Raw genomic sequence first — 21,573 nt, forward strand, 5'->3', positions numbered from 1 at the left:
TAGATAGATAGGCAGATAGATAGGCAGATAGATAGATAGATAGATAGATAGATAGATAGATAGATAGATAGATAGATAGATAGATAGATCACTGTTGAAGGAAATTCAAATATTTTACCCCAAAATATATATTTTGACATATTTGAAATGACTGCCTTCTTGCCAGCAAACAGAAGTGGTCTTGTTAGCCTGTCTTTTGTGAATAAAATTTGCATCTGTAGAGAATCTCCATTAATGCAGTCAGTCCTGTCCTTTCTATGCCTTTTCCAGGTCCAGGAGAGATTGAGAGTGTGACATTTTTAAAAGTCTGAAAAGAAACATTTACTCTATAGAGGCCTGGTCTGCACAACAAGGCCACTTTGCAAGTCAGTCTTCTTCCTTTCTCCCTCCCATAACCTGTCTTGCCATTAAAATCTGTTTTTGGAGATACTCTGCTTCTGAATTATGTCTGTAACTTCAAAATGGTATATAAGCTTTTATTACTTACCGAAAAGTTGAGTCTTCATTCTGGAGGCTCCCAGGTATACACATTAACTAAGTCTGTATGCCTTTTTTCCTATTAATGAATATGTCTCATATCAGTGATCTTTCAGCAGACCTTTAGGGGGCCAAGAGCCTATGGCCCTCACACTGTCTATTGGTGTTGTCAGAGGAGTTTGAAACAGAGCAACTCAATCTTAAATAAGGGTTGGGTAAAATAAAGCTAAAACCTACTGGGCTGCATTCCTAGGAGGTTACGGCATTCTCAGTCACAGGATGAGATAGAAGTTTGGCACAAGATACAGGTCATAAAGGCCTTGCTGATGAAATAGGTTGCAATAAAAAAAAGCCAGTTAAATCTCACCAAAAACAAAATGGTGACAAGAGTGACCTCTGGTGGTCCTCACTGCTACACTCATGTCATGGCAATGTGAGGAAGTTAGGCTATATTGTTTAAAAGGGGGAAGCATGAATAATTCACCTCTTGTTTAGCATATGATCAAGAAATAATCATAAATATGGGCCACTGGCAGGCCCGAAAGCTTCTCTGCCTATGGAGTAACCATTCTTTTATTCCCTTACTAGCTTAATAAGCTTGCTTTCATTTTACTCTATGGACTCACACTGAATTCTTTCTTGTGGAGATCAAAGAGCCCTCTTTTGGGGTTTGGATTGGGACCCCTTTCTGGTAACAGTGTCAGCATTTTATAGTTCAAGGGAAAGGGAAGTAATAGAAACCTCACTTTCATTTAAATGTCCCTGTACCACCCCCTCTCCCCTTTTTTTTTTGAAACAGAGTCTCACTCTGTTGCAAGGCTGGAGTGCAGTGGCACAATCTTGACTTACCACAATCTCTGCCTCCCTGGTTCAAACAATTATCCTGCCTCAGCCTCCCAAGTAGCTGGGACCACAGGCACATGCCATCACACCCAGCTAATTTTTGTATTTTTAGTAGAGACAAAGTTTCACCATGTTGGCCAGGATGGTCTTGATCTCTTGGCCTCATGATCCACCCACCTCAGCCTCCCAAAGTGCTGGGATTACAGGCGTAAGTCACTGCACCTGGCCTATCTTCCCCTATTTTTAATTGTTACAAATATTTTCTCTATATACATTGAGAAGTACATTAGACAATGTTATAATTTTTGCTTGAACCATCACCCTTCTTTTAAAAAACTTAACGGGAAAAGAAAAATGTACTGTATTTACATATCTTTTAATTATTTTTCTTCCTTTGAGATGTTTCAGGATTCCTTTACTCTCTGTTGAGAAAGATCTTTGTAGCCATTCCTTTAGTGAAAGACTTTTCTTATATTTCTTATATCTTATGATGTCTTGGTTTTCTCTTGATTCCTGGAGGATATGTTTCACAGATATAGAATTCTGGGTTGACAGATTTTTTCTTTCCTTTCAGCAATTGAAAACTATTGTTTCACTTCCTTCTGGCCTTCATTGTTTCTGGTGAAAACTGTACTGTCATTTGGATTATTTTCTTCCCATTGCTGTTATTCCTTTTTTGTTGCTTTTAAAGTTTTCTTCTTTGTCTTTAGTCCTCAGAATTTGCTTGTGAAGTGATCGACATGAATTTGTTTGAGTTTATGCTTTTTGATATTTGCTCCATTTCCTGAATACACAAGTTCATACCTTTTGCAAAATTTTGAAAAATTTCAGCCGTTATTTTTTTAAATACTCTGAGTCTGACTTCTTTTTCTTCTCAGGAGATGCTGCTAAAATACATGTTAGAACTTTTGTCACATTTCCATGGGTCCCTGAGACTCATCTTATTTTTTTTTCAACCCAATTTCCCTGTTTTTTTCAGAATGAGTAATTTTATTGTTCTCTCTGTTTCAAGTTAACTGTTTATTTTCTCTGTCCTGTGCTGTTGAGTCCAACCACTGAGTTTTTATTTCAATTATTGTATTGCTTTGTTCAATAATTTTGATTTTATTTTTTTGGCTGAGGTATTCTATTTTCTCATTTGTTTCAATGGTGTTTGTAACAAATATATGGAAATTTTATAAGAACTATTTTAAAATTCATATTTGTAATTCTGATATCTGTGTCATTTCAGACTTGATATCTGTTAATTATTGCTTCTCATTCAATGTGAGAATTTTCTTGTTTCTGCTGGTAATAGGTGGGAATTTTAGCTCCCTACTAGGCCTCCACTGATACAACCCTTGTTGAGGGGAGGAGGAGAGCCTCATTACTGCTCTCTGAGAGGTTTCAACTGACTCCATTGTTTGAGATGGCTTCTTTATCACTGGACTGCACAGATTTGAATTTCAGACAACCAGATAATCTCCACTGACACCACAGTGAGGTGTAGTTTGTGGAGGATTGTTGTTGACCTTGCAGCATAGAGATGAAAGTCCTTGTTCCTATTTATGATTTCTGTAACACCACCGTGGCAGACAGAGCTGGAGAACATCAGTGCAGCCTGGTGAGGGTGTTAAGTCTAACCTCTCCACTTGGTCATTGCCATTGGAGATAGAAGGAGGGCACATTTTTTTGTGTGTGTGGTATTTTGGTAGAGTAGAGCATTTATTTTGGAAGAGTTTATTGTCTTGTTAAACTGCTCACTTTTTTTCTAGAAAGAAAAGTTTTGGTTGGGCTTATTTCATTTCCAGGTTACTGGCTTCTCCTGTAACCAATCTGGGATATTTGAGGCCAAAAATCCATCAAAGAATGTAGTTCTATGACATTCCTCAAATCCTAAAATCCCAAGCCAACCTGTCTTTCTCCCTATTCCTTTCAGAACCTTATGGTATTTTTTAAAAAGATAATAGTCATAGTTTTTAATTTGCACTTAGTAAAAATAATAGAGAAAAACAGTTCTATCCCTGCTTTCCAGGAGAAAGAATGGATATATCCTGGAAATATTTTTGACAGAAAGCTAACATGATTTTTTAAACTGATTGGATGTAGCTTCAGTGAAACAGTAGAGTAATGAGAGATTCCAGGGATTCTGCCTAATGCAACTGGAAAGATGACATATTCATTTACTCTATTGGGATAGGAAATGTTGTGAAGGGAACTGATTTGGGGAATAATCAAGAGTTTAACTAAATTTTCAATAAAATCATGAAGTTTAACTAAAATTTCATGTTTAAGTTGAAAATGCCTACTGGACCTCCAACTGCAGATATTGTACAAATAGTTGCACTATCTCAATCTGGAGTGCAGGGAACAGGACAAGGTAAGATATTAACTGGAGCTTAGTCACTATCAAAGCCATGAGAATGGATGATATCTGAAAGAGCAAGTGCAAAAAGTAAAAGAAAAAGAATAACGTAAAGAACTAAGTTTTGCACCACTAAAGTGTCTACAGATGGAAAGGAAGAAAAGACTCAGCAGTGACGATAGACAAAGTTGCTTAGAATTTGGAGGAAAAGAGGAATGTAGGGTACCCAAGAAGCCAGTAAGAAAATATTTGTAGGAGAAAGGAGTGTCATTGGTGTTGAAAACACAAGTAAAATTAGAAATGGGAAATATCCATTAAATTGAGCAATGTTGAAATAACTAGTGAAGTTGAAGAGAGAAATGACAGTGGAGTAGTGGGGATGAATTACTGAATTTGGGGGATGACAGCAAAGAAACAATCATTTCAATGGATTTGCTCTGGGAGAGGAAGCAGAGAAATGCAGTGGAAGCTGGAGGAGAATTTTTGACCAAGAGAGAATTTGGTTTGGTTTTGCTTTCAAAGGAGGGGAAATTATAGTTGCTTGGTTGGAATGATCAGAATGATCACTGGTCAGAATGATCTAGTGGAAAATGAGCATTTGATGATGCAATCAAATATAGTTGGAATCATCAAATACAGTGGGAAACTGCTGGAACAATGTCTTTGAAGATGCACGCAAGGATGGAATTTAGTGTATGACTGGATGATGACCTTAGGTAGGAGAAAAGACAGATCATCTATGGTAATGGAAAGGGAGAAAACACATAAGGTCACAAGTCCAGGAAGGTAGATATAAATGGCAGTGGGGCATTGTTTTCTTGGTTTCATTTTCTCAGTGAAGGAAGAAGCAAGGACATCACCTTGGAGTGAGAATGAGAGAGATGTTACTGGATACTTGAGGAGAAAGAAGTTGATATGACATTGTCACCTAAGGAAGCAAGGGATTGAATGGACAAGAAAATGAAGTGTGATGTAGTAGTTCATGAAAGGTGAGAAAAGCACACTCTTATTTATATCTTACATGAGCCTCTTGCAGGCAGTCACATAGAGTGTCCACTGTTAGAGGAGATTTAGAAGAAAAAAGAGAAGCAAGCCATGGAATATTATAACGAGTTGACCTTTCATAAGTACAATTCTACATTCTAAGAAAGCAAATATTGTGTCTAGAGAAAGTAAAATGTTATGATCACATAGGTGCCTTTTGACAGACACTGAAATAGAAGCCAGTTCTCTCCTATAAATCACTAAGGCTCAGAATATGCAGTCTACAGAGTAAGATAATGTGGCACATGCTTCATAACTAGTAGAAAAGTTAAGGAGTGTCAAAATTCTGCATGTGTTCCTTATCACAGATATGTTCCAACTTGTGTATATAAGCAATTACTTTGATTTTATTGATGTTACTTAGAAAAGCATATATCATGGAGGTTCAAATGGAAGTTATACATTATTTTTGGAGACAAATTTTTTATAAGTTAAAATTATTTTACCATATGTCCAGTGGGATTAAAACCACCTAGAATTTCTTCTTTAAAACACTTTTTTTCCAGTACTAGTAAAAGTAAATCCTCCTATACTATACAACTTATAGTGTCCAAAGTGCATTTGAATATATCACTTTATATGACATTTGACTCAAAAACAGTGAATCATTGTCACAGTCACTCAGGGGTTAAGCTACAGATAGAACAGAACAAGTATCTGCTTGACTCCATTGCTCTAATGCAGGGTAATGGGATCCATGACATGGAGTTCAGCACAGCTATCGCTCTATTATGGAAAGATCTTAGCGTTAAGTCACATGGACTTCAAAGTCTTCATTTATGGAAGAAAGGCAATGATACAAACAAATTAGCAAAATAATGATATGATATAAATATAAGTAGTCATAAACAAAATGTCTCAAACACACTGCAAACAGTTTAAGTAATCTTTCTAAAATATTCTGTAAATTACCAAGAACTAAGCATAATCAAATATAAACCACAGTAACACCTCAAATTTCCAAGATTTAGCTAATCTGCAAACTCATGTATTAATAATAGTGTTGAAAGTCATAAATAAGAAAAATGAATCATCACTACTATTGCTTAATACAAATCAAAATTTATGCTCTTATGTAAGAAGGCCTTAAATTCTCACTCTGATTCTCACTTTTTGTGCTACACATTTGACATATTGGCTATGTGGATCCAGGCCCACTGTATAGGAAAGTAACGGACTTAGTGTTTTAGAGGGGAACGAAGCAGAGGGAGCTAAAGAACCACTCCATGCATGTGTACATGTTTAACTATGCTTATAACCTCCATGGCAATCCAGGAATATTTAGTGTGGAAGCAAATGATCCCACAAACCACAGATTATCACTGAGTGAATGCCCAGTGCAAAAACCAATATCCATACTGATGATTATACAAGTTTAATTGTACTTGGGACATTTTGTTTAAGACTGCACAGACTGCTTTCACAGATGAAGAGAGAAAAGATACAATGTAAAATAACATGAAGATAAAAGCATTGATATTGTAAAAATAAAAATATTAAGCTACAAAGAAAAGTGGATGACCTATGTGGCTCAATATTTGAACACCTAGAACATTATCCATTTTACTCTGTCATCGTAATCACCCATCATTATCATGTATCAAATCTCCTCAATGCCTAGCTACATTAACAGCAATCCATTTATCAAAGATAAATTTCAATCATTGACTTCTTAATGCTCTGAAAATTAAAAGACTTATTTAAACTCTGAAGTTTGGTTACCCACATTTCGTTTTTAAATTTATTATTAATTTTTTTAAAAAGGTAGCTGTCTTACCGTTTCCACATATGTAGTACAAATTAACAATATGTATGATAGCGAGCATCATGCAAAATTATGTGGATTAAAGACAAAAAATATTTTAAGTTTGATATAATATACTGAAAGATGAACTTTTATTGGCTTGGAAAGGAGAAAAATGTATTTTTTTAAAACTAAATTTCTCTACTTGTGCTACTAAAACAACTGAGGAACTGTTTCATGGAAAGAGGATATTACAAATACATTGTTGACAAAAATGAGAAATTTTAACCAAAAGTTTTACTGCTTGATCTATTACGTTAACATGTATAGGTATAGGTAAACATTTACTTCAGTTATGTTAACCTTATTTTTACATTATTATCTATTTCTTTTCATTTTCTAGTGTGTCCTGATCATTGATTTCCAGAGCAATATAGATTTCAGCCTATTACTTTATATTCAATCTCATTTAAGTATTACCTACTTAATGTAAATGTTTTTCTGCAGAAACAGTATAAACTTCATAAGACTATAGTGTTTGGAATACCTCTAGGCTGCTTTACATTACTGCCATTTTGAGAACTCTTTGATTTAAAGCAATAATAATGAAACTCATTTGCATTTAAAGAACATTTGTTCACTCGCGAAAGATTTCTTTTAAGGTAAGAAGTTTTGTTTTCTAATTTTGAACAGAAAGATTATTTATGCCCTTCAAATTACTCCTCCAGGTTAATCATTTAAAGTTTTAGGCAAAGTGAATTAGAGAAAGAAACAATTATTCAATTATTCAGATGAGTAATTCCTTTATTATTTTAGCAAACATTTCTGATCTCAAATAAGATTGTGGGATTAAGATAAGCACACAACAACAGTTTAGAAGCTGAAACGAAGAAGAGAACCATCTTTATTGTTCACCTGTATTGGTCACCTAGGCAATGCAATCTCATTTAATTTTGCCACAGTGAATTATATATAGTAAGTGGTCTCTGTTTTTCACTCATAGAAACCATGATTCAGAGAAAGCAAGAAGTCACACAGGTTCACAAAGTTGGCAAATGGGGAGACTGAGATTAAAAGCCAGGCCTGTATCACTTCAGATCTGATAGCTTTTCCACAAACACACACTCACATACGCACGCACATGCACACACACACAACTAATCTTGAGTCTAATGCTCCTTTGAGTTAGATATACTAAAATCCCTTTCCAAGACAACACACAATAAAACGATGAATAAAATAAACAAGAATAATGTCAAACGTGCAGCCAGAGTAATAAGGAAAGAGGAAAAATGTGTCGGTTGTCAGGAATGATGACTAGGTATAAAGATTCACAAGTAAGAAGTCTGTACAACCAGGGGCCCAAAGGCAACCATTCAGGGCCACCACTGAAAGGACCAGGCAGGAGAGGAGAGGCACCATTACCTGCATAGAAAACCCTCTTAGTGTGTCGGTATGAAAAACGATTCCTATCACGCAAAGGATTATAGTAAAAAGCTTGCCAATCTTGAACTCAGATCTGGATGAAAGAATTAAAAACCAATTCTCCTGAGATTTTGTGAATTGGCCCACAGGTAAGTTTGTGATGAGTTGTCTCTACCTGTGTGGCCTCATATCCCCAGCTGAGAATTTAGTTTAAAGAATATCTGGGTTGCTAATATACCCTTCACCTGGAAGAACTAAATGTAAATTCTGTCTTCATAACACATTATACAGCCAAACTGAGGGATATTCATAGAGTGCCAAGGACCATGAGCCCACAGTGAGAAATCCCAGGGGGAAATAGAACATAGTGAGTGCGTCAGCAGCAGAACAAAGAACAGACAACAGAGTCAGATCTATACAGACTGCAGATCTTGCAATTACAGATACAGCATATAAATAGGATTCTCTAACAAGATTAATATTAATAGAAAGGAGATATCAAATGTATAATCGTGATGTAAAATACTATGAGGCAAATATAAAATAGAACTTCCAGAAGTGAAAACCATAATAGCCAGAATCAGGAATTCAATAAATAGTTTAAATAATAGACTCAACGTAACCAAAGAGAGAGATAGTGAACTGAAGGGGAGATGGGAGGAGTTGCCTTTAGCAGTCCACAGAGGGCAGACAAGTTCAAAATATGAAAAAATGTAAGAAAATGGAGAATCCAGGGGGCTGATTTAGCATCCATCCAAATGTTACTGAAGGAAAGAACACAGATAATAGAGAGGAGGCTCTTCAAAGACAATGGCTAAAATTTCTTCAGAATTGAAGAAATACATAAATTTTCATATTCCTGTCTTATGACTCCCAAGCAAAGAAAATAAATCTTCAGATAGATACGTCAGCGTGACACAGCAGATTACCATGGGGCATGGATAGGCATGGATTCTGAAATCCTCAACACTCAGAAAGAAGAAACAGCTTTCCTACAAAGAAAAAGCAGATAGATGGCAGACTTTCTCAAACTCCAAAACTCAGTGTGAGAGCTAAGGGATCAAAATATAACAAAATACACCAAACTGTCAAACTTTTGATGGAAGAAGAAAGAAAAAAAAGTGTAAATCTATCGATACTTATCAATCAATCATCTGTCTATACCTGTTATCTATCTATGCATCTATGTATCTATCACCCATCTCTATTGTTAAGCTGCTGATGGGCACATGATTGATCATAGCCCTCTTGAACTTTAAAACTCAAATTTAATGTTATAAAAATTCATTCGTGTAAATATGACATATATTTTTGTAAGTATGACAAATCTGTAAAATCACAAATGTAAGCAATGTAACTGATAAGCTAGTGGAACCAGGCATCATTGCTTTAATTAACTGATTTTAGCTCCTATCTTGATATCAGTCTATGGCAAAATTGCATTGGTTCTAAACGGTCTAAGTTTTTTTTGGTCTCAATTCAACTTCATTTTATACCACTCTAAAACCTGATTTTCCTACTTAAGTTGTTCCCTTCATTGATGGCACCACAACCCACCAATACACCTTGCACCCACCCCACCTTACATCCTTCCCAACTGTATCCTGAGGGTAACATGTCCCATGACTAAGCAATCCTTGATTATGGCACGCTTTTTAATGGTTTGGTAATTGGTAATTTTGCATACACTTTTTATCTGCTTTGAATGTTACCTACATAAGTCTTGTAAAATTACATATATCCTGTAAAATTCTACCTGCTATTTAAGAGGTGGGACCTTAACCACATCCTCGGGAAAGCAGTTCCTGAGCTAGACCTCTGTACTCCATATATAACCATGTCTATACACACCCACATTGTATCATGTGTCATGTTAATAAAGATATTATTTGTTGAGCTCCTACTATGTGCCAGAGAATGTGTTCTCTTTTGCTTGCATTCACTTATTTCATCTTCACAATTATCCAATGAGATAGATAGTATTATATCCATTTAGAAGTGAAAAACATAATAATACAAATCAGAAATTCAATAGTTTAAATAATAGACTCAATCTGTCAAAGAAAGAGTTATGAACTGAAAGGAAGATGGAAGGAGTCACCTTTAGTGCCCCATAGAAAGAAAAAATAGGTACAAAAAATAAGAAAAACTAAGTATTAAAGAGTTGTCAGTAAATTTGCTTTATATATATATAAAGAAAATCTCATTAAAATTATTTTAAAGGTAAAATAAAACAAAATGCACAATAACAAGTGGCCTTAACAATGCTAGGTTTAACAAAAAATGTTAAGATAAATATTCTCAATATGCAACTTATACTTAGCAATGTATTTCACACACAAAAAAATAACTCTGTTAATAAGGTATCCTTCTGTGGGTGCCATTGTTCTTGTGCTAAACGTTATCATTCATTTGCTTCTACATTTGGAGGAGGCTTCAAATAACACCACCAACACCTCCAACTGCATCTGCTCTGTCTATCCTAATCAAAGGAGACACAGGCAGTAGTCCCTGGGGACTGCTGCCCAGACTGTGGAATCCGTGATGGTGTTGCCGCAGGCTGACTACAACTGTGACCACCTCAGGCTAATCCCACTGTGGCCATCACCAGGGGGTCCAGTGACAATGTTTTCACTGCAGCCACAATCTTTGCTTCCAGGGCTGCCATATCTGGAACGGCATCAGCCCTGGGAAATTAGGAACATAAATGTCCCTAGTGGTGATTACTGACTGGCAAAAATGAAACATCACATGAGAAATAGAAGGAGTTTCCAGCACTGTCTTTTCAATTTAACAATCTCTAATAATAAAAGAAAGGGACACTCTCGGTTTCAAGAGCAGGCCTTTGTATATCTTTCTGTTATAAGATCACAACTCTATAAACAATACTTGCCCATCTGTAAGTATTTTTCTACTCCTGAAAAATGTTTCCCTTCTTCCTTCTTTTTTTTTTTTTTTTTTGAAATGGAGTCTCGCTCTGTAGCCCAGGCCAGAGTGCAGTGGCGTGACCTCGACTCACTGCAAGTTCCGCCTCCTGGGTTCATGCCATTCTCCTGCCTCAGCCTCGGAGTAGATTTAGCACCTTTTTAAAATTTTTTTTTTATTTTTAGTAGAGATGGGTTTTCATCATGTTAATCAGGATAGTCTTGATCTCCTGAACTTGTGATCCACCCACTCGGTCTCACAAAGTGCTGGGATTACAAGTGTGAGCCACAGCGCCCGGCCTTCCTTTTCTTAATTTTATTTGCACACATTTGGAATGTCAGTCTACCCAAAAAGACCAAATAAGGAGAAGCGCAAACATAAAATACTTTGTATTGCAAAATTTATAGACATACAATCAAATGTAAAAACAAGATTAAACTGATAGCTTCTTTTATCAATGTTAGTAACCAATGACCACTTTAACTCTAAAATGTTTTGAAAAATCAGTTGTATTTACTTAGAATAGGTCAAATTTTATAGAATACAACCTAAGTGTCTGTCAACAGATGAATGGATAAAGCATTTATATACACAGCTGACTATAATGCAGCCAGAGGAAAGAAGGAAACCCTTCCATTCATGATAACGTGCATGAACACAGAGGACATTATGCTTAATGAAATAAGTCAGGCACAGAAAGACAAATGTTGTATGACCTCGCATATGCATAATCTAAAAATGTCCAACCCATAGAAACAGAAAGTAGAATGGTGGGCTTCCAGGGGCTGGGGAGTGGAAGAAAGAGAAAGTGCTGATAAAAAGGTACAAACTTTCAGTTATAAAATGAACAATATCTCAGGGTCTAATGTACAGCAGGGGAGGTGATAGATGTGTTAAGTTACTGTAACAATCATTACACAATGTGTATATATATCTATGAAGTCATCATATTGTACACCCTGAATATATATATTCTTTGTCAATTCAGTATTTTTTTAAAAAAGAAGAATGTAATCTCATTAAAATCAGCAAACAAATGATAACATTGGCATACAAGAGTTATTTTTAAAAGTTTAAAAAATATAGACAATGTGTATTTTATGCATATGTGTGTACACAGACTCTGATCTCCATGTTGACAGATTTCAGTGAGTAGCTCTGTGATGTGGGAAAAAGAAAGAACAACCTTCCTATCTAGGCCTGCACACACCATCCCTCCCAGATGACCTATTAAGAATCTATCCATAATAAGTGCACTAGTCTAGATACATTCTCTCTCTGGATCACATTTTCACAGATAATGAACCTCAAAGAGCCACATCCTACATCATGTCACACCCATGTGGAAGCCAGTACAAATTCCAAGGTTAATAGTAGATACTAGTTCTCTTAATGTTATCTTCAGGAAATTGTGGTTTCACTCGTGGGATTGCTAATTGCATGTTTTAACCCACAAGGAAACTGGAAGAAGTTGTTTGGTTGATTTTAAAGTCTAATGGTACACATTACACTGAAGTACTGATTGTACTGATGCTATTTATCTGATAGTTCTGCCATGTTTGGAATTTAAACTCCATGATTTTTCATGGTTTTCCTATCTTTTACTAGCAACACCTTTGAAACTGGTGTCTCTATGGGAAAATAGATAGCCATCTTGTATTGATTTTACTCTCATTTGCCTTTTAAAAATATTTCATCAATATTTAAAACTAGCACAGGCTAAATTTAATTTTCCTTCAGGGCACATTGAAGGGTATACTATCATGAGAACAGCCACAGATATCTCTGACTTAGAGTGGTATACCTTTCGGAAGGATGACAGGAACTGAATGTCAGATTTCAGTTTCCCTGGAGCACCAGGGGAAGAGGATCACTTTCTTGTATGTTAACTGAAGCTTTAACACATTTATCTCATAACTGCCATGCATCATTCTGATCAACAGTCACTCTACTATCTGCATCTAAAGATCTTGAATAATTGCCGCCTACTTTTTGATACTATTTTTAAATTATCACAGATGAAACAGGTTTTATCTGATATGAACTCAATGCTAAAACTTCAACTGTATAATCTCTGAATAAATCACAGAATGTTCTTCAAAAGTAGCTAATAAAAGGCACTGGGGGAAAGCAGTATTTTGCTGATAGAAGTCACAGTAAATGCATGGATATTTCAGTTTTAACTCTCTAGCTGTCTCTTGTAGGTGAAAATGTTGACACAAGTTTCTAAATGATCAACATTTTATAGGACTTTCGGCATAACGAGAATTAGAGTCAGATGTGCTAAATATGTCAGAGTGTTTTTTCTCTGTGCCACCTCCTCAAGCCTCTCAGGAGCTACCTGACTTCTATTATAAATTCCTAGACCCACTAATTCAGGGAGTGATGAGCAGGTTTAAGCTCCATTTGATGGGGGTTATTGTTAAGTCACTTTCATTAGAAACTCACCCTGATAAAGCCCTGGAACTCAGCTACAGGTTCATCAGCCTGTGGTTTTCTGGTGCTGACTCTGGGATTATTACCTGTTCCCATAGTTTCCTCTTCTAATTCTAGAGGTTTGTGAAGCAAAGCCTTTTCCCAGGGGTCCCTTCACTATCCAAATCCTATATCCTGCCCTCTCACAGAGGCTGCCCTTACATACTTACCATGAGTTCTCAATTCTGGTTTCTGCAACTGAGCTATGCCCTACAGTATGTCCAGGAATTCAGAGCAAGGAGCTAAGAGGGTCACTTGGCATGATGCCTGGGTTTTGGCCCATCTGTCAATCCTTGATTTTCAGATACCAACATTTTGGCCGACTGGAGCTTCTCCAAATGCTCAGTTCTGTGCCCCCTCCCTCAGAGTGAGCCTTTTGCGTGGGCTCACATCCCACTATTTATCCTCCATGGACAGTAGGTTAATGTTGGGGCTGATGGAAGCCTCTCCTGCCTTTGGTATAGATATAGAGAAACTGTCGAGCTTACCACTAACTCCCTATCCCAGACCTTGTCCCACTGCCACCCCTGAGTCCCAGCCCACAAGGGTTTTTGGAACCACTTTTGCACAATTTAAACAATGACAGAAATCTAGCATAACTGACTCCCTAGTGCTTCTAACAGCACAAGCCTTTGCTTATTTCTCTGCTTAAGCCAAAATAACTATGGGAGAGATTTACTTTATAATTTAATGGAAAAATTTAGTTTATAGTTTAAAGCAAGGATGAGGATAGTCTCTTCCCAAAGTTAACCTTTTCCCTATTTGGGGACTGAAACTGTCTTTGTAAAACTAAAGAAGGCCATAAAATTATAATTATGCTAGGGACCTGAATTCTGCTAAGACATAGGCATAAACAGCACCTAGTCATTGTTTCCTAGCTTGCTTTTTATAATTGCTTACTGCTCAGGATTCACATAGCCAGGTGTCCGAAGATTTGTAACTTCTCCAGTTGCCCCCCTAGGTAACATTGCTATTGTGAAACCTCAGCCTAGTCTTTGAGATATTTTTCAGACTTTGCATTCTAGTATACCAGCTAATGCCTCCCAGACAAGTGACTCCACCCAGGAGCTAACTAAATGCCTGAAGACAGTCTTGGCAGCACTGTGATTTAGGCCCTGATCCAACCAGTCAGTAGAACCCATTGCCTAGCTGCCTGCCAGCCAAACTATCCTTAAAACCCTAGTCTTCAAATCCCCCGGCAGAGAGATTTGAGAAATATCTCCTGTCCTCTTTGCTTCACTGCCTTGCAAGTATTAAACTCTTCCTCTAATGCAGTACTGGCTGTCTCATTGTATTGGCTTTTTTCTGTGCAGTGGGCAAGAAGAGTTTGACTGAACTGTAACATTTTCTTTCAGCCTGAGCAAGGCAGGTCAAAAATGTCAGGCAAAGACAATCTTAGAAGCAGCTTTCTGCTAATGTGATAGACCTGAAAATATAAACAACTTCCTCCCTATTGTGGAGTTGGAGAAAAAACTACAGCATTCTATAATTCTCAGGATTTTTCAGCAAAGTGGAGCTTCATTTATCCCCCTCACGAGTAAACTGCCTGATAGCAATCTTCTTCTCAGCCCCTTGCCCCTGACTGTCCTATTTTCCACCCAGACCTTCAGAGCATTGCTTCCAGATAACAAAATAGCTCCTTGCCTAGGGTTCCTCAGACTGACATTTTCCTTTCCTTAGAGCATTCTCCTAACCTTTCCACTCACACGGACTGAGAGTTAACACTCTATTTGTTGTAATACTCAGATACGACTTTCTGCTCTCCAAAGTTGGATGATTATCTCTGGCCTAATCTCTTACTGTCTCAAATGCATCTCGTAATTAGCTGGAAAGTGGGGTGATCCCTGTCCAGAGAGCACATGGACTATGTATTGTGGCAATACAACACAAACAGTGTACTGTGAAGGGTCAAGTTTAACGAGGGTATCTTTTAATACAGAGGTGTCTGTGGGCCTTTACCAGTGGGAGGTTTTAAAAAACAGAAAAAGGGAGTTTTCCCAGAGAAAATCTGGCTCTCTGAAAGTACAGTGCACTACTTTCTCTGTTGTAGATTGGCTTTCCTCAGATGCAGACCTAGAAGTTAGAATTCCTTCCTGGGACAGGGGTCCCAGGAAGTACTTTCAAGTAAGAACAACAATTTATAGAGCAGAAGAAAAAAAATTTAAAAGCACACTTGATCATCTCAATTGATTCAGAAAAAAAGCATTTGACAAATTTCAAGACCTTTTGATATAAAATTCAACACTGCCTCAATACTCAGCCAGCTAGGAATAGAAGAAAACTACCTCATCATAACGAAGGCAGTACATGAAAAACCCCTACTCAAAATTACTCAAAAATGAAGCTTTTCCTTTAAGATCTGGAATAAGAAAAAAAATGCCTGCTTTTACCACTTCTATTCAGCATAGTATTGGAAATCTTAACCAGAGTAATAAGGCAGGAAAAAGAAATAATAGTCATCCAAATTTGAAAGGAATAAGTAAAATTATCTCTGATCATAGATGACATAATCTTATATGTAGAAAACCATAAACATTCCACAATAAACTATTAGAACTAATAAATTCTGCAAAGTGGCAGAATACAAAATCAAAATTTAAAAATCCATTACATTTCTATGCACTAACAATAAATAATCCAAAAATAAATTAAAAAAATATTTTTTTAACAATACTATCAAAAATTATCAAATACTAAGGGTTTAACTCAAGCAAGGAGTTGAAAGACTTGTACACTGAAAACAACAAAAAATTGCTAAAAGAATGTAAAGTACACATAAATAAATGGAAAGATGCTATGTTCATCTATCAGAAAACTTACTATTATTAAGATGCCCATACAACTAAAAGTGATCTACAGATTCAACATGATCCTTATAAAAACTGCAATGGTATTTTTTCAAGAAATAGAAAAATTCATTCTAAAATGTATTTGAGATCTTAAGGAACCCAAATTAGCTGATTTCAAAATTTGCTATAAAGCTACAGTAAAAACAAACAAATAAACAAAAGGCACAACTGTGTGTTACGGGCATAAAGACAAATATATAGACTAATAAACTAGAATAGAGAGGCCATAAAATCCCCCTTGTATATATGGTAATTTATTTTGGACTGGGTATCCAAATGCTAAAGAATGAAGTTGGACCTTTAACTAATGCCATGTACAGAACTGAAATTAACTTAAAATATAACCAAACCTACAAGTAAGAGCAAAAATTATAAACTCTTAGAAGAAAATATAGGGGGAAAAGATTCATGACACTGAATTTGGCAATTATTTCCTGGAGATGGTACAAAAGGTACAACCAATAGAACAAAAAAATTGACACAGACTTTATTAAAATTAAAAACTTTCATGCATCAAAATACTATTAATAGAGTAAAAAGGCAACCTGCAGTTTGGTAGAAAATATTGCTAATCACATACCTGATAAAGGACTAGTATCGAAAATACATTAAGAACTCCTGCAACTCAGCTCCAAAAACCAAAGAATCCAATTCAAAAACAGACAAAGGATATGAATAGACATTTATCCAAAGAAGACGCACAAGTAGATAATAAGCTACAAATCTGCTATAAAGCTACAGTAAAAACAAAAAAATAAACAAAAGGCACAACTGTGTGTTACAGCCACAAACACAAATATATAGACTAATAAACTAGAATAGAGAGGCCATAAAAACCCCCTTGTGTATATGGTAATTTATTTTGGACTGGGTATCCAAATGCTAAAGAATGAAGTTGGACCTTTAACTAATGCCATGTACAGAACAGAAATTAACTTAAAATATAACCAAACCTACAAGTAAGAGTAAAAATTGTAAACTCTTGGAAGAAAATATAGGGGGAAAGATCAATTAATAACAATGATGCTCTACATCATTAATTGATAGGAGAATGCAAATGGAAACCACAGTGAGATTCAGCCTCACACTTATTTGGATAGCTATTATCAAAAACACTGAAAACAACAGGGTTGACATGGATGTGGAGAAATCGGAACTTTTGTATTTTGCTTGTTGAAATGGAAAATGGTACAACTACTGTGGAGAAAAGTATGACAGTTTCTTAAGAAGCTGAACAAATAATTACTATTTATCCAGCAATTTCACTTCTAGGTATATGCACCAAATAATTGAAAGTGGTGACTCAAGCATATTTGTACACCCATGTTCTTAGAGGCATTTTTCCAAAAATCCAAGGTGGAAACAAACTCAATATTCACTGCTGAGTGAGTAGATAAACAAAAGGTGGTATAAATACACAATGGAATGTTATTCAGCCTTTGAAAGGAATGAAATTCTGATATATCCTTCAACATGGATGAACCTTGAAGACATTATGATCATTGAAATAAGCCATCCACAAAGGGTCAGATATTGTATGATTCCACCTACAAGATTTACCCAGAATAGTCAAACATAGAGCCAGAAAGTAGGACAGTGGTTAACAAGGGGTTAAGAGGAGGAGTACAGTTCAGTGCATACAGAGTTTCAGTATGGCATGATGAAAATTCTGGCAATGAATAGTGGTGATAGTTACACAACAAAGTGAATGCACGAAATGCTACTGAACTTTATATTTAAAAACAGTTAAGACGGTGCATTTTATATTATGTATATTTTACCACAGTTAAAAAAAAAAGAAAGAAAAACAAAACTTAACTGACCATATAAGAGTGGGTCTATTTTGGGCTCTTCATAATGTTCCATTGACTGATATACTTGAATTTATTACAGCATTACATTGCATTTATTATTAGAATCTTATAGCAAGCTCTGAAATCAGTTAGAATAAACCCTCCAACTTTGCTCTTTTTATTCAAGATTGTTCTGGTTATTGTAAGTCCTTTATATTTCCATGTGAATTTTGGAATCAACTTGTGCATATCTGCAAAAATATTTTGAGGTTTTGAACTGGTTTAGGGTATCTGGAAAGATGTGACAGCTTATCAACACTTAGCTTTCAAGTTACAATCATGGCATATTTCTCCATTATTTGTTTATTTTTTAATTTCCTTCAACATAGTTTTTATAGTTTTCAGGACAGAGATCATATACATCTTTTGTTAAATTTGTTCCTAAGTGTATTGTCTTTCTGACGTATTGTGGATTGCATTTTTATTTCATTTCTAGTTGCTTGTAGGTAGTTTTAGAAACACAAATAACTTGGGCTATTGTCCTTATTCCCAGCATCCTTGCTAAATTTTTGTGTTATTCTATCTTTTGTAGAATTCTTAAGGTTTTCTATGCATACCATCATGAAATCTGCAAGAAAAGCCATTTTGCCTCTTCCTCTATAATTTTTGTTCTCTATATATAATTTGTGACTTGCTGTAGGAGCATGGTGAACAACATTGATTAGTGAGCAAGGTATTATCCTTGACTTGCTTTCAATCTCAGAGAGAATGTTCAATGTTAACTAACATATTAGAGAGAGGCTTTAATTAGATGACAGTTGTCAGATTAAGAAAAATCTTGTCTACTCATATCTTGCTTAAAGTGTTTTGTGAAAATGGGTATTGAATTTTCAAATGCTTTTTTGAATTTGTTGACAACGCCATAAGATGTTTCTCCTTAATTCTGCCTCCATTCTTCCCAGCACTCTGAGCTTTATTTATATGTACAATTATCTTTTAAGGAGAAAGTAGGTCTATGTGTGTCTGTTATTATTGACTGTGAAATTTAAAATCAATAATATCATCTCAGTATTGAAGTAGTAAATTTTACTGATTTTATTTTTTGATCTCGGGACCAGTGTGATATATTTATTCTAGAGAGTTGTATGACTCACGCCACTTCTCTATTATTAACCAAAGGGAAGAAAGGACAACCCATGGGAACAGTTTAATCAGCCTTGACATCCAGGCCCATGATTCAGAATGATTTAAATGGTCTGTGACAAAAGAATAGTTAACAGTCTGCAAAATGTCCATTATCTTTAGTTGGCAAAGGCCTATTGATTTAGGGCCTTGAGTTACTCCCATAGGGTATTAGTAAGAAGTGATGTGAGAACTCAAGTGCAGCATTATTTGCCACCTACTAAACACTCCAAGGTAAGTCTATTAATAAGGTACAAATTAAATCTTCATGCTAAATAGCTGCAGAAGTTTGGGAAAAGCAGGGAGCAGACTACACGCTACTGTCTATAATTTTCTTCTGAGATCACATATGGCAACATTGTTAAAAAAGATGCCTTTAATGGCATTACTATACAATGAATGATAAACTCCAGAATTTGTTTTATGACAATGTCTTTTAGTGGAATAAAATCTAATCTCATCTAAGGATGTCTTTTACAGTTATGCTGCCTCGACATGAGTAAGTACAGCAATCAGTTTTGCACTGTAATTTATGGCTCTTTCTGAAGCTGGATTAGGAGCGGTGTAATGTGTCAATGGGTTGGAGCATTGGAAAACAGAATTTGCTACAGCACTTGGGCATAATTCTATTAGGGAGGTCCACAGAATCATTCAGACACTATCCCAGGGGAACATCACTCACGATGAGTTCAGTGACCGCTGCCTAATGTCTCCTGCTTCAGTGATGCTGAAGGATGGGCCCCACTCTGGCACCACTCTCAATAGTCCAAGTACATGAAACATAAGACCAGAGCAGAGGACACCACCATGCGCAGTTCTCAATTAATTCTCTATGTGAAAAGGTAGAATGATCAGAAAATCCAGTGTCACTCTCATCATGTGATGACAGCTAGGAGTCATAGACAACAGGCTGGAGATGGGCTCAAAATGCATGTTCATGGACCCCAGGCAAGATTCTCATATAGGGCCACTGCTTGCTTAATGATGTAAGCAAAAAATACATGCAGAACCATTGACTAGACACTGAAAGAAAAACATATTTAAAAAGGTCTGTGAATAAACATTTTTATTAACAAAAAACAAACACAAAAAAATTCAACAGAAGAAAAAGTTACTTACACCAGAATAGAAAGGCTCACCAGACACACATATCACATCCTGTTCCTGGATCATCAAAATATCTTTGGCTAGGTGCAGCCGGACTTTGAAAGGCTCCTGGTTACCATCCTGCAGCAAACAAATTCCTGTCTTTGTCTTCAGATTGAAAAAAAGGAGAGAGAAAAAATTATACTTAGTTTATAGGTTGTAATTTTGTGGCCAATTTACAGCAAAATACGGTGAATAACATTTAAGAAGTGGTAAAAACACACTTTGATGAGCCTGAAAATGAATACTTAGCATGGGTGGAAGGGAAAAGGAGAATGATTTCAAGTAAAGCGAACTCTCGGATAATGAAAACGATGTCACAAAATTCACACAAAGAAGTGGGGAGTAAGGGTTATGGTACATGTACTACATTTTTAAAATAATGAGAGGTTTTGTAATACTTATAATCTAAAAATAAAAAGGTAATAGCTTTATTGAGATATAATTCAAATTCCATACAATTCAACCCTTTAAAATGTACAATTCATGTTTTTTTAAATATAATCAATGGTGTGCAACCATCACCGTAATCAATTTTAGAATATTTCCATCACTTCAGAAAGAAGGAACAGACTCCTATTTCTCCATTTCCCCTCCCACTGCCCCAGCCTACTCTAAACTCCAGTATTTCAGCATTACTAGTCACCAACAAACACATGCATACATACACACATGCACAGACATGCATGAAAACACACACACACACATACACACAGAGTTTATACCTAGAAGGAAATAAGGGTAACAAGGTGAAGTAAACTACCCAAATTAACATAGTTAATTAAAAACAAAGCCTAGTTTAAGATCCAAGATTTTGGATGCCTAATCCAATATGTTGGCTTTATATACTTTGGGGAATTGTGAAAACGGACTGTAAAGATTTCTGAACTTGTGCTATTACCTAAGTAATCACCAAATAAGTCCATGAGTCTTGTCACTTATCCAGAATACGTATGTTAATCTGGATTAATATAAATATTCTCCCTAGCAAATGCACTTAACATTCCCATTTGTCACAGACACAAAAGGTAATTCCTTTGAGACAGAATATAATCTTTAGCCCTTATTCTGCGCCAAAAAGTCCATAGGAATAATGACCACTTTGGAAATGACATTTTCTTTTAATAATCATTGAGTCATTCTTAACATAGTGGAATATATATATGGGGATATATATTTATCCTCAGAGTTAACTGGTTAATTAATTTCAAATTTAAAAAATTAGCAAATAGTAATTGCATGTATTAATGGCAAACAATGTGAGGTTTTGATGCATGTATATATTGTGTAATTATTAAATCATGATAATTAGCATATACATCACTT

At 35.8% G+C, this 21,573-nt stretch overlaps 1 protein-coding gene across 2 annotated transcripts in view; it reads right to left on the minus strand.

The window, feature by feature from the left end:
* Positions 1 to 21,573, minus strand: part of SNTG1 (syntrophin, gamma 1) — an 893,287-nt gene that overhangs the window by 365,016 nt on the left and 506,698 nt on the right. For both annotated transcript variants that reach the window (XM_011945675.1, XM_011945673.1), the window contains one exon: positions 20,221 to 20,355. In XM_011945675.1, the coding sequence (XP_011801065.1) occupies positions 20,221 to 20,355 (135 nt within the window). The remainder of the gene's footprint in view (positions 1 to 20,220; positions 20,356 to 21,573) is intronic.

The sequence above is a fragment of the Colobus angolensis genome, unplaced genomic scaffold, assembly GCF_000951035.1.
Source record: "Colobus angolensis palliatus isolate OR3802 unplaced genomic scaffold, Cang.pa_1.0 Scaffold243, whole genome shotgun sequence".
Taxonomy (NCBI): Eukaryota; Metazoa; Chordata; class Mammalia; order Primates; family Cercopithecidae; genus Colobus; species Colobus angolensis.